Below are 15221 nucleotides of genomic sequence, written 5' to 3' on the forward strand. Positions count from 1 at the left end.
AATGTCACGTTGTTAATACGGCAAGTACGTGATTTTAAACAGCACCCTAGTGTATGCGCATACCTCCCCGACGGGTGCTTAACGTTTGCTTTTTCTATTATGAAGATGTCACACAATGCTTACGATCGCACTCGATCGGCCCGATAGTGTTTACATCGCTCGGCAGTTCACCATTCGTCAGTGGGACAGATGGTGGGATCGTTGACTCACCTTCGAGGTGCTGTTTTTGCCGTACATCAGTCCGAACTCTTCATACGGTAGCTTCTGCTCCTTCGGCACAACGTCCTTCGCCAGCTTTAGTAGCGGGTCTTCGTAGCCCCACAGCAATTGGCCAACCGACACCTCAACAAACGGTTTAATCTTCAGGATGTCCATAATGCTCGCCATCGCTAGTCGTAGAAACCTGTTCCCCAAAAGACATCGTAACCGTGCATTAGTTAACACGTGGAGCAATCGGCACCAGTCCGCCGTTGCTATTGAAAGCTAGATTTTTTTTCTTGGATTTTTTGGAATGTTTGCTACACCCCTGCTCTTCCAAAGATTCCGTGCTTACCGTGCAGCGTGTTTACTCTGCGACGTGGCGCTCAGCATTGGAATGTTCGGTACGATGACTACATCGTCTTCCAGACCCCCGGACAGGTCCTCGTTGAAGATATATACTCGCTTCTGGTTGTAGCTGATAGTGCCGTTCGGGTTTTCTTTAATGTTGACCTTTTCCCATGTTTGACTGGAGGAAGAGAGCGGAAAAAATAAACAGAAACGTACGAACAAAAACACTATCACACAATGATGAAAGGAAATGATGGGAAGTAAGAAAGCAAAATGACATCCAGTCCCAGTTTGTATTCTAATTATGTCTCTAAGCATGAAACCAAATGATTAAATAAAACTATCATCTTTGCATACTGTATTTTGTAGGTTATGCTAATTGCTAACTCAGCTTTGCACATTCAATTAAAGTCCTTGAACTAATCAGCCGATGTGCAAATCGAACAGGATATCGCAACAGAAAATGACCTTCTTTCAATTGGTTCATAGATCTTATAAATGTTGAATATCGCATATGAATGATAATCATATGCGTTCACCAGGTTAAATGTTTTAACAAAAGTTAAGTTGAATATCAAGTCCTTGAATAACAGCCATGGATGTATGGACTATTCTGCAATGAGTACACTGACAAGTCACAAATAGCTAAGCTCATTAGTGACTTACACAGGCCTAGATCGACTAATGTTGCTGCACCAACTAAGCAGATCTTGATTTTTTAGTATTGATATACTAATACAAATACTGGAACTGGATGGTTTTTTGTTGTCTGATCTTTATCACTGCGAAGCTAATTTCTTTCAAAAGTTGAAGGTCACAATTGCAATCAACTCATGCACTATGTCAACCTTCTTACAATTGCGCACGTAAAGACGTCGGTTAGTGCTTTACAAATAGAAGAAAAACAGATATCTGGATGTACACATCGGTAATTGCGGTTTAATGACTTACACATAAACGTATGGTCCCAGCTCGTCCAGAATGGGTTTGGTTCCGTTGTTCAGGAACTCGTCGGCATTCGTGACGTTGTAGACGAAGATTCTGATGATTGGCTCGACTGGAGGCCGCGACCACCAGCCAAAAGACTGTCCGCCCACCCTCAGCGCTACCTGATGATCAATGATCGTCCTGATAAAGGCCGTGAAACCGAATGTGACTAGAGCACCAAGCACGAGCAGGCTTAGTGCGAACGCTATCACGAACCCTGCGGATGGATACAAATAGGAAATAAATAATAAGTACACTGAACATATAAGAAGTTTATCTAGTGCAATCTTTGCAGCTTGAGTTATGCAGCTGCAGCTTCCCTTGAGTTATGGAAATGATTGCTAAATATTCTAATATTGCGGCCTGAATGCGATCGATCAAACCCCTGGAGGTGATCCGGTTCCGGTAGCATGTAACACATCAGAAGTTTGATGCCATGGGAATGCATTGATGCCAGAACGTAGATTTATCGATTAGACGGACAGCTGACCTGCCACCGCGGTGATAAGTTGTCGTGCAAGTGCTCGCCCACCAGAAGGTCAAGATCACCGCGAGGCCGGTGCTAAGGGCAACTAGGTCTCGCACGGGCCAGCAAATGCAAATAAATTAATCTCCAATAGCAAATATCGCGAGATGTGCATCTTTGTTCGTGTTGATTGCATCTCTCTCAGTCTCGTGGTAGCTTTCGCTGGCTTGTTCGACGGAATGCCTTGAGGTGGCGAAGGTGATTGCTTGACTACAAGGGGCCACTGGTTAACGAGGCCTTTTTGCGAGCTAACAAATGAAGAGGCTGGAATTGCATTTCGAGGATGACCTAACCCGAACTCGCCGGTCACCTGCTACGGTGGTTCGGTATGATGCAATGCGCTTATGTCGGTGGTATGGCGGTACGGTTTTGCAGCAGTTTGTGGAACACATTTTTTTCCAACGGCTCAAAACCCACCCACCGCACCCTCTCTAATTCACACCCCACTCCATCTTGTGACTACGCCCCGGTAGGCCGGCCATTCCGCTGTATTGCCTTTGTGGTTCGCAAATGACCCGAAGCCGTTGTAACCATGGCTGTCTTGAGGGGTGGTCGACGGGCGAAAAGCTGAGAAAAATTCCCACCTGACTGATTGGTGGAGTCGGTTTAGCTTTTTTTTCTAGGTGGATAATGAGATGGCCGCGGGTAAGCCACGAGCGTAGAAACAAACCCTCTGCACGGTATATGCATTGTTTTATGACCGAACGCAAAGGTAATTCCTCGGTGCGCGGGTATGTGTGGGAAAAACGCACGCCGAAACGATAGCTCACCAGCAGCGGATGGCGCAATAGGGCGTTTGTTTGTGTAACCGAGTACGTGTGCCATGTGGTTTTTGGTTTCAATTTCGGTTTCAGTTTCTGCTCTGCTTCGATTCTCCTTTGGCGCACCGAAACTAGGTTTCGAGAGTGTCCTTACATTGTAGCTTCATTAGCAGCGTGTCAGCACGTGGGCATTGAACGGGTTTCGGTAAAGAGTCGTCTATGTGGTATGTGACCGCATACAGGGGTTGACACTAATGCTAGATTTAGTTTTGTAAATATGACTCAAACGATGTAAAATTTCTGTTAGAAGGCAACAACTTAGACAACTTATGTTACAACAGCGTTCATAAAGATCGATTATGTTATCTAAATTTTTATTTCGAATTATTGCGATATTTTGAAGTCAGTTCCCCTACAAACTCTGCGCAACATTAACGTTAACATAAGCATACAACAAATAAAACAAAAAAAACGCTGCTCATAGATGATCGTTAAGGCTACAATGAAAATTTACCTCAATTCTTTTTCGCTTCATTTACGAACACCAACCAACCGCATATGATCGTTCTAAACCAAATGTTGTTGCGCATAATTGAACATTCCTTGAACTTCTTGCTTCATGGTGCTTTCTCGTACCATTTGCCAAAGACGAAAAAACGGGCTAATGTATCTTGTCGTACCATTAGACGACCAGAAAGCAACCTTATACCGGTGGGTAACGACGTTACTATCATTAACAAACGTCGTAGCTTTGCTACTCGTTGCCTAATTGATATCGCTTCCGTCGGTGACCCTGAAACGGCCATCAAAATTATCCTTCAAACGCCATCGCACTAAACCTCGAAACGTACGTTGAAAGTCACACTAGGTCCACCATCTCAGGTTGTTTCTACCCTCACACAAACACAGCACCACAGCATGCAAGATGGGCAAATTAAACCGGATGAAGCATCAACGTTTGCGGGCCCGGGTACCACGTAGCCGTCGTAGAATAGAAGAGATGAGATTTCCTCTTCCAACGTCATCGGACCTCTCTTTCCTGTCCCTGGTTCGATCTCCGATTTCTTAATTGCCTACGAAAACAGGTCTTTGACCCGAAATACCCTTACCATCTTGGCGAGTTCTATGGTGCATCATCAGACATGCGGGGACCGTTTAGCAGGAAATAGCGTCACGAGCTAAAAACCTGATTCGTTTTATTAACATGCAAATTCCAAAGTCTCGCCGAGTCTCAGCGCAAGCTGTCGAGAAGCTTTAGTTTCAATTTATATCGCACAACATGGTTGGAATGTGTTTGTTTGTGTTTGTTGATTTTAAAATCATATAATTTTGCAATGAGAAATATAAAAACATATTCAATACATTTGAATTTTGAGTTAAGTTGGGGTGAAAAATCTGTACTCTATGTGAAGATGATATGTTCTTACGCGCCTTACGTTGATGGCCTTACATGAAACAACAGTCAATTTCTGGGCAAAAATGTACGCACAAGTGTATACAAATGACTATGATTCGTGGACTATTTTTACCACTTTCAATTTCGCCCCAAACTGTTAGTTTCAACAAACTCTCTATTTTTTCTTCCCCAGGGGATAAGTTTAGGAAAAAAAAGAAACGTATCAAAATTTCAATCCAATTTTATTCATACTACTTGATCTTTCATTTACCAGCAATGCATGAGAAAGAAAGCATGCACAGTCCAAAAAACGAAAGGAAGCACGACCTAAACAGATTGAGGTTTAATCTGTAAACGTTATCTGAAGCACACTAAAGGTTTATTTAAATAGCTGGTGATGTAACGTAACACAATTATTTCTATCTCATGGACCGTTTTCTCACCCCCAAAAGCTCATCTTCGTTGCCATTGATTGCTTTCGCGTCGTGTGAACTGCTTGAACGTAGCGCTATTTTCTCATGAATTACTTTTAGCACTGCGACTCATGTGCGATACTGCAGTCTTTGTAACACAACTCAAAAGCAACACCGAAACACCGGGCGCAATGTGTCGCCTTGAGTTTCCGAAAAGGTGTACACAAACCAAGTGCGCATTCGGCTCTTTGCGGTGTGCGCATGACAGCCAACATGGTATTTCGGGGTTACTGCTTTTTGCCGTGGTGTTTTTACAACAAAACACACCTTTTTTATGTGTGCCATATTTTTGCTTTCTTTGTTTTCCGCCCGTTTGCCTGCGTAGCCTTTCCCCTATCTACCCACGACTTCGCCAACTCCCTTACGCAATGGCAATTTCTTTCCATTAACCCAGCACCAAATCACCAACACTATGCCACGTGCTTTCGGCATGGGGAAAGGAACCGGATTCATTACGTATGGCTCACACCGGCCGCTCTAGACCGAGGGACAGTGTGGAAAGGAACTTTCGTCTCAAGGTGGACGGACGGCGGCTGTACCACATACAGCAATCATCAATGAACACCACTACCACCGCACGTTTGGTTCAACGTTAGCCATGGCTGATCATAGCAAACCGCACACCAATAGGCAGCGAATGGGTCACAACTCATAGCTGCTGCACTCACGATCGCGAAGAAAGCCATGCAGATTTTGCTTCGGTTGCTAAATCCACCGTCTCGGAATAGTGATGGTTGGCAGCGTTGCGCGTTGGTCAGGTGGCTTTCGATCGTTTGCGGCAGACAAAGAAACAGAAAATAGCACAAAGAGAAAGAACGATGGAAAGCAGTGTGGAGAAGTATTGGTAAAATTGAAAATTGTACATTCCCTGGTAGATGTTCATCATCCACTAACTACAGCGCTGCTGCAAAACAGGCCCTATGTGAATAATCTTGTAGCAGAGTAGAAACTCCAGTTTAGGACCATGTTAATTTCATCATATGAAAATGTTATGCTTTGTAGTAAGATAAATGCTTACTAAGCTTCAAATGACACCGCAAGAGGAAATAAACTCGTACGGAAAGTGAAATACTTTCACTCTATATCATTTAAACCCTTGCATGATAAGCATCTAATTGCTTCCTAATGGATTTTTTTTAAACTTTATAGTTAGTAATGGTTTTTTTTCGAATTATACTATTAATTTGATTGCATAGTATTCCATCAAGAAAATTTCATACTAAGCTCCTAAATACTAGATTGGCATCACTCGTTTCCCACAAATGTTTAATTGAAATTGTACAGTTTTAAGCTACCAAGCTCAATATTTGATGGTTTTTTAAACTTTCTAAACGCATCATACTTACACCACTTTCGAAGAAAAGCGCTGGACAGTTTAGCACATAACCGATTGCTTCTGCCGTACATTTTTTATGTTTGTTCCGTCGTGCTGTAGATGGACCGATATTTGTAGATCTATTCCGGCGAGTTGAGGTATGTGCGAAAAAATTTCCGCAATTTCTAAACACTATCGCTATTTTAACGGAAAAAATATAGAGTCACACATGAATGGAAGAAAAGCCGTGCCACGAATATCTTAGCTACACTTATTACAATCTTTTACGACCAAGGTGATCTGCTTCGTTCACTCCACCATACGAATGGAATGGTGGAAAATGGGGTCCCTGGTACTAGTTTTACTCTTTGCGCATCGTGAGTTATTCGTTTACTGGTGTTCATTGTTCACTACACGTCTACACTCTCCTTGGTGATCACTTTCGAGGAGGGATGGTGTAAGTCTGCTTTGTTTACACGATATACACGAGCCTGTGAACGATCCGTTCTCTCTCTCGCGATTCGATAGCGTGGCACGACCTTGCATTTATGTCCGGTTTGGTTTTGGGGTATGTTTTGTTTTCATCATTTACGCATATCCCATTTGTTCCGATGATCATTTTGATGATCACTTTAGTTACTTCTTCGATCCCGTGGCATACGTATTTAGCTTAAAAAATCTCTTAAAATCTTTGCCCTCTTATCAACCAGAAACCGACACCGAACCATTCAAATTAGCTTAATTTTAATGCAGATTTGAGCTGCATGGCTACCATAATCCTTTTTTGTTAAGGGTTTGCGGCCATTTTATCTCACGGACGACCAGTGTAATGAGTCGATCATTGGCTACGAAGTTCGCCTTGTTCATACGGCGATCGCTTGAAGGCAGGCTGCCCGGAAAAGTGATACCCTTCGCCGACGGAAACCAGTTCTCAAACTCGATCGTCCACAGCCGTACCATGCCCATACTGTTCGTGTTTGTTTATACGTTCGAAAGGTAACACTGGTAGAACGCGGAAGTCAGTCGTTTTGGAGTGCTGTGTGAAGGAAGAAGGTCGTTCAGGGATTGTCTTGTCGTTTTTGTGTTATCAGACTGGTTCATATTTTGTTATTGTTGCTTGTGTATAAGATTAGCATCATCTTCGCATTATCTTGCCAAAGTTAAGCTTCCGAAACCTTTTTGCATAAACTACGTTAGCCCACTCCACGCCACACCATGCGATATCGAACGAGCATGGTAGCGCAACCGAATTGCAACAGCCGCATGAAGCAGGTCCTCGTGCAAATGTCACGTTTGCGATCGCCATCGTCATAGAAAAATAAAACTGGTTGGCGCAAAATGATACCACCGGTAAACGGGGTCCTAACGATTGCTAAACTGAAGAAGAAATATCCTATCGAAAACCCGGCCCGTTCGGGACGGGCGGAATTTGCCGTTCGCCTTCAAGCACACGTTCGGGGTCTGCGTATGGCGGCAATTCAAGGGTTTCAGTGTTGGGCGAACGAACGAACGGCATTATGCAATACATGGCCGAGTATGTAGCAACCATGCAGCAGCAATAGGCCATGTGCACTGGAACGTCGTTTACGTTACCGCTTGCACCGTATCACCGTGCCCATAACGCACTCATTGTACACCATGTGCTCTTGCTGTTGTTCTTATGCGATGAAGAAGACCCCAAAACCGTATGAAACGTTTCGAGTGTGGTAACGTGAGCCCACAAACTGCAGGCTCAATTCTAAAACGTGTCGTTTGACATGTTTCAGGCATAACGTAGAAAAAAGACACACAAATGCTCGTAACAGTAGCGGACGGCTACCAAAGATGTTGTTAGAGTATGGGACTAGTGAGTATCATCTCAGGCACACCGTTGACATCGAACGGACGATACATTCGTCGCTCGCCATTTCATTTGCCAACGTCTAGTGTATTGATTACTACATTACGCCTTTTTGACGCAGTGCGCAATATCAAACAGCAATCGTCACCAGTTCTCTCATTCCAAACGTCTGGCACGTGCTAAAGAGTGGTCTGCTGCTTCGGTAGTGCATGGGGCTACTATTTTCACCTTCGGTTTTCACCTTATTTTGAAGCATGCGTCGAGATCGCAAGTTGTTCAAACGGCGCTGCTCTCGTGGTTCGGCTCAAATGTCGATTGACTAATAGACGAACTCATTGCTTCAAGCCCGGCCAAGAACTGCTATGTGGTGGTGGTGGTGGGTTTTGAACGAAGGTCACAGCGACATGTTTTCTCCTCTCAAGACGCGCTACATCCTCCGCATGCGTTCGCCAGCAGCGTGCCAATATCTCGTGGCGTTACGAGATAGACGAACGAACGAATGGCACTCAAACATTTGGGCGCTTTTTGGGGTTGCGAAAAATCATCAAGTCAAAATCATCGACCAGATGATGATGACGATGGAGCGGAATCAAATCAACCATCATCCAAATGTGCCACCATCTGTGTGATGTTGTAATTTGAACGCAGCCACGCACCGGTTTCGGCGAAAAAACTTGTTCGCTCATGGTGTATATGTGTGTGTTATTTGGTTTATGTGATCTGTGTATCTGTGAGCGTCTATCGCTGTTCTGTTCACTAGTGTTGTGGCACAAATGTCACAAGTCCACACCGTCTGTTGAGGCTGCGTCTAGTGAGGCCAGTCACCCGAACAGTTCCTATTGCGTTAGAAACACTTCTCGTTCAGATCAAACTAGCAATCGACCTGCGTATTGACCAATCGGTCCATTGAATGATCTATTCGAATCGAAAGAATCCCACCAATGGTTCCATTGCCGTTCATTAGACACCGCGATTGGGACATTCTGTCTGCTGAAACCGAATCACTCGGAATGGAATTTCTTGAGCAGTTTTCGCACAGGTGACCATCAACAATCTACTGCTACTTCTTCTGCTCGTTGCGTATTGGTGTAATTTAACCAACAACAACAAAAAATACGGCAAGATTGTACCGAAGCATGAAGCACTTTCTATGCAATGTAACGATAACAGCGGGAGGAGCGAATTTCACCAAGAGTGAGATCATCCAAAACACCGCTCTCCGTGTGGCACCCTGGCAACGGATGGTAATGGTTGTTTTCATGCTGATCCATAAACCACCTGCATTGCTGTAAGTCTTGGAACGCGGCTACAAAACGACTCGTTTGCATCGTTTGCATTTAATTAGAGCACTCGTCCGCCAACCGCCTCTTCTGCGCTAGGTGATAGCCATCATATCACTACACTTTGCTTTCTATTAATTATATCTAGGCTAACAGTGCGCTTTTTGCTCGCGAACAGCCCACAGATACGCTTGCTTTCGATCGCTCAGTGAACAAATCACACTCCGTTTTGCTTATCGATCGATGGATGAGTCGGCCAGCGCACAGGGGTGATGTAGGTAGGATTTTTGCTTTGAAGAAAGCATAAAAATCACCCAACCAAAGGTAACGTTCGGCGTAGATGTATCGTATAGCGTTTTTTATGTTGTTACAACTGCTACTGCTGCAGTCTGTGTGGCCTTTCTATCTTACCCCTCGAACAGTGCATACAGCTCGAGATATTTGTTTTGTTTTGACAAAGTGAAAACGCTACTTCAATCTGCTATGAAGAGAAAAATTTGCAGGTTTATGGATTGCAATGCTTATTAACAGCAGAATGATTTAGTTTTCAAACAAACGTTTACTATCATACGCAGAGCGTAATTATCCTTCGAAAAAGGCGGTGCTTATCTGGAAAAAAGCATCTGAAAACAGTGACGGGTGGTTTTGAAGGTAAAACACTTTTCAAATGCCCTACCAAGGGGCAGGTTTTTATGTTTTGAGGTCACAACCTAGGGTCACCAATGCACGAAACTAAATTAAGCTGCGTCAAGAGCAGAGTGGCACTACTCGTGCTCAGTGGCCTTAGACAAAATTGTTTCTTGCCCACAACGGCGTTAGGAGGTTAGCTTAGTCCAGTTTGAAACCCTACCCTCTCTCAGCCTCCTGCACTCACGATGTCATTATCATTTAGTATCAAACAACGACGCTATGTCCTGTGCATTCAGGGTGAACCTTGACGTGTGGAGGATGCTGACAAACTATCTAGCAAACGCTCCATTGGGGTAGAGACGTGCCGTGGCGGGAAGGGAGTTAATTGCCGGCTATATAAACCATTGCTCTTGCGTCGCTTAGAACAAGTTACTTAATTGTAGTCGACCCACGGGTAACTCTCCTCCCCCTCCCCTCCTCCTCTCCCTCTTTCCCAACAAGGATTATAATACTAGGCAGCGTCAATCGTGAGGTTCGATGTGGCACGGGCTGTAAATAGCACCAGCATATGGATGGAAACGAAACGGTTTGAAACGTGCCTCAGTTGATACTGTTGGAAATTGCTTTTTTTGCATTATTATTGCACTTCCCCTGGGTCCCTGGGTTGTACTCTAACTGGGAAGCCCATTCGCAGCAGCCCTGCACTCCCGTGACATCAATTGACTTCACTGTAAAGTCCGAACAATGTGAACCCCTGCTCCGTTGGTCCGGCAAATAACCGACATTGCAACAAAGAAAACAACAAAAGAAAGACAGCGAAACGGATAATGTATATAGACACGGATGTTTGTAAAGACCCAAGCCATTTCTTCCACAAACATCCGCCTTTAATCGAATGAAAAGGGAAACCTTCCAATGGTTTAAAATATTCATTTCCGTCACACCAAGACCAATCGTAAACTTTCGTGCCAGTAAACGGCCACAACGTGACACATAAACTGTAGTTTAAATTTTTCTCACGATTATTTAACGTTTGAAAAGCGCTGCAATCTCGCCTGTGGCAGAATTGTACTGTTATAAAGCATTTTACATTTGCTTCTGTGCAATCGAGCGAGGCGCAGATAAAACAGCTTACGACGGTCTACTTTATCCAAATTCAATCAACAGACGAGTTTGCGCAATGACGCTCCATGAAAAGTGAAGCATTCATCAAACACTTCAATGTTAATGGGCCACAAATTGGGAGAGAGGCCACGTTCGTCGCTTGCCGTATCGTGCGAGTCTTTTGTTGCTGTTGTCATACACGACCCAAATCTCGTCTCTCCAACGTTCGAATCGGTGACGGGGACATGGACGAGCAGTCAGTTAATCTTTGTGGCATGTAGAAGGCTTTCCAACCGTGCACAGATACTCCTTCCGGTCCTTCCTCGTCATATGTCGTATGCGGTTGGTCAAATGCAAGGTCGTAAACGAGCCAAGCGTTCGGATCCAGCTCGATGCGAATCGTTACGCGAGTCACGGGATCATTCCACAGAGGTGTATAGGTAATATTACTTCACTACACTGACGGCTAGAAATTGCATACAGCAATCTTGCATCTCGTAAAACTAGTTTCTAGCCCGCTTGCAATCGTTCGAGACAGTTCTTAACGTGATATTCCCCTTCTCTCAGGCTCACAGGTGGCAGTGCTTCCCAGCTTTCAAAGGTACTCTGAACCCGATTGGTAGTACACACATTACCAGAAACATATTCACACATTCGCGTACAAGTCTGATCGATAAATGAAGAAAAACGAACGAATCCTCTGAACAGAAAATTAAAAAAAAAACACTGCTCCTGACTTGCATTTACAATGCAGAGTATAATAATATAAGACAATACAAAAAAGCATACGCGGACACGTTATTGGGCAACCGGGACGGACATGTTTTCGCCACTTGCACCACTGATCCTACACATTCACATAGGGTGTGCACAACACCCCGTTTCACTGGTTAAATATTTATCAACCCCACAAGCGAGCTGTTTTGCTACGCCCGTGTTCAGGAAACAGTAGCTCTGAGCGAAATGTACAACCGATCGGTGTAAGTACGTTTGTGTTCGACCGTTTCTCGGCACTGGTAAACTCGTTGCACAACGTACACTTCAACTTTAGCAAAATTCCACTTTTAGCAGCAGTGACCACAGAAAGAGTAGTATTCGGAGATTGGATTTATTTAACGGTCACATTTTTTGTATTGTGTTTTCCTATTCTGCTGGATTTTGGATATTGAGGCCGATTATCTACCCTTTCCCATCGACACACACGAACACACACGCAAACACATATAATCACACATGCTCACAAACGCACACACTAAATATTCATCTTGACACATAAGGGTGGCGATTGCAAAAGATTTTTGTACAGCCCTCTCACAAAAAAACGGCTGTGTCACACGTTCCTTTCCAGTTCGCCCAATTCACCACGTTCTCATTGCTGCACTCGTTTGTCCGTTGATACTCGCACCATGAACGAGAGTATGTATGATTTAAGAAAAAAACACTAAACGTGCTCAAGTGAAATAAAACTGCTATGGGACTGATTCGAACGAGCCTGGGAGAGCAAAACATGAAACAGTGAACAAATAACTCATACGAAAGTACACAAAATCATACTGTTAAACTAAAAAAAATCAACAACACTAGATTAAATCGGTTACGTATGAAGGTACCAGTAGAAATGTGGTGGGAAAAAAGGTGTGAATGTTATTTTGTAAATCACAAACGAAACAAACAAAACGACAGAAACAAAAAAAACCGCAACGCACGAACCACAGCACGTTGCGTGTGCGCGCTTCAACGTTCACTCGAAAACTGGTCCCGTGGACGTCTTGCAAGCAATTCGAAGTCCAACTCATGCTGTGTTTTCCCCATCACCAACCAGACGATCGTCGTCCACAACGACGACGACAAACCTAGATCGCTAGCCGCAGCGATCACCAAGACGCGCGAAATCAAATAACGACGACGGTGACTTAGCGGGCGCACTGTAGAGACTTGAGCCTTTCGGAATGCTTAAACCAGTATGCCGCAGTCAGTGTGTTGGTGCAAACTATTCGCTTACATCTGTGTGGATGATGGTGGGCCGCTGCAGACCTGGTGGTGAGCTACAAATTACTACTGCTCCACTACTTATTGAGCTTTGCGGAGCATAGGCGCGCATTGGTGTAGATTGATAAGTCTTAGGAAGAGCACCGAAACAGTTGCTATCAACATGAGTATGTAACATTTTGGAAAAAAAACTATACAAATATAATGACACGTTCTTATTGACATCTGTGTTTACAAACAGCGAAATGCTATTGTTATAACAATAGTAATAATATTGTGTACTACACCTCTCAATGTAAAATTTGTTACATATAAGGTGAATTGTGTATATATTGTATTCGTTGTTACAACTGTTTTTGTACTGCTGTTGCAAAGAAATGATTTTAAAAGAGATATATAGTGTTTCAAATATTGCGTTTAACGGAGTAGGTCTGTCAATGGTTCAGTAATGAAACTGAAAATGAATTCAGTAAACTATCCATTGTTTCGGAAACGATCCATTTTATAAAAAAAAGATCATGTCGTTTAAATTGTCACATTTAACATAACAAATATTAAACAAGACAATATTATTTTTTTTTAATAAAGTATATAAGTAAAAGTATGAAATTTTCAGAAAAATGTCAAATAAAATAAAACAAGAAGCTTCACTTGGAGTTCACAAGGTAGTATGCACGAAAGTGCAGAGCAACACAAAGTCTTATTCTTTACAAATTGACCTAGTACCTCAAAAAGAAGTAATTCATGCATTCATAGTTCTGACATTTCGCTTTTTTTTAATACAAAATACTTTTCAACCATTACCACAAGCCACAGAGCGATTGCTAACGCCAAGGAAACGAAGGAATTACCTTCCCCAACTAGGAGCTGTTTAAACCGCACGGACAGTACGGTTGGTTCATGGCTTTTTTTCTATTTTGCCCATTCCCTGCAGCCGCCCAGCCGCTCTCCGTCCATAAACGTCTTAATGTTCCACAGCCATTGCAATGCACCGCTCGGGGCCGCTGGAAGGGAAACTTACATGGGGCGGTATACAGTGTTTTACTATTGTGCGCTTCGTACGGTGCAGACCGTAAGCAAGCCGGGAAGAACCGGAGGTGCTGAGCCTGCACATAAGCCGCACGCGGCCTCATGTACCGCTTTCTTTAATTTCTTTAACGCACGATTAAGCAATGTTTCCATGCCCGGGACTGACTGCCCCATTGTATCTTTAGTGCTTCTAGAAGCTGGATTTATGGCGTATGTTAGTGGTAGTGTTGAGGGATGACGTTGATCGTGCATTTTTTCTACTTTTATTGATACTGTCACCCTGCTGGTGTTTCTCATTCGCTGGACTGGGTACAGCGGTAAAGAGATGGTGGATGCTCTTCGCTGGCCAAAGGCGTTGAAACATGACGGCAAAAACATCAAACCTTGAACTCAAATTGACGAACCTCGCACTGTGTAGCGATTCTCGCCCAACCGCCAGGCGAACAGAGTCACGGGAAGAATTTAATTTCCATTACCGTCAGTGCGGTATTGTAAAAGTAATTTTTAAAAGCTAGACGCTTTTGTCGTATGATGCTTTCGGCTATGCATCTTGACGTGTTCATCTTTCATCTTGACCTGATCGTTGACGTAAGATCTATTCAGACGGAGCCATTGTCACTTATCTGAACAATGGATTTATTTATTTATTTATTAAGTTTACAAAGAGCGGTCCCATGGTACAGTCGTCAAATCGTGCGACTTAATATCATGTCTGTCGAGGGTTCAAGCCTCATATGGACCGTCTTCCCGCACCAAGGACTGACTGACTACCTAGCTGCGTGGTACTGTGTTAAAAGCCTGAGGCCGGCATGACTGCGTAGATCGTTACGGCAAATAGGAGAATTTATTTAGTTTTTTACGGCCCTGTCGTTTTGTGTACAATGAATTTAGTTGTAAGTAATCTTTGTTTTCTGTTAAAGTGCGTTTGAATATGTTTCACCATGGAAAAATATTTCAAATAAGTCTGTTTAAATAAGACAAACTGCCGTCAAACAATGTTTGTTTGTGCGAATTAAATAGGAAAGTAAACAACAAACTTTTTTCAATAGCCATGGTCAAAAACAATAAAACCTCTCTGCCAATGTCTGCCTATATATTTGCTAACGCAGAGACGCCAACGGAAACATTGATCAAAGCCAACACCAGACGCGCTAATGAACCATGGGACACTATGCCATGGTTGATCTGTTTCGATGACAAATTACCATCGCTTCCATGGAACGAGACATTGGATCACTGCTGAAGGCATGTCAAAATCGGTAAGCTACTTCAAATTCAGTTTCTAATCACCATTGGCCTCTATCCATCTTAAGGTCGTCGGACATCGGGTGTCACGCTCACA

The 15221-nt window shown here is 43.5% G+C and overlaps 1 protein-coding gene across 1 annotated transcript in view; it reads right to left on the minus strand.

Annotated features, from left to right (window-relative positions):
* Positions 1-12634, minus strand: part of LOC120952408 (uncharacterized) — a 25284-nt gene extending 12650 nt beyond the window's left edge. Inside the window, exons 1-5 of the mRNA XM_040371720.2 lie at positions 12472-12634; positions 6039-6205; positions 1501-1753; positions 554-727; positions 211-403 (exon numbers count right to left, since the gene is read on the minus strand). Of these exons, the coding sequence (XP_040227654.2) occupies positions 211-403; positions 554-727; positions 1501-1753; positions 6039-6099 (681 nt within the window). The 5' untranslated portion in view covers positions 6100-6205; positions 12472-12634. The remainder of the gene's footprint in view (positions 1-210; positions 404-553; positions 728-1500; positions 1754-6038; positions 6206-12471) is intronic.
* Between the last annotated feature and the right edge of the window lie 2587 nt (positions 12635-15221).

This window comes from Anopheles coluzzii, chromosome 2 (genome assembly GCF_943734685.1).
Source record: "Anopheles coluzzii chromosome 2, AcolN3, whole genome shotgun sequence".
NCBI lineage: Eukaryota > Metazoa > Arthropoda > Insecta > Diptera > Culicidae > Anopheles > Anopheles coluzzii.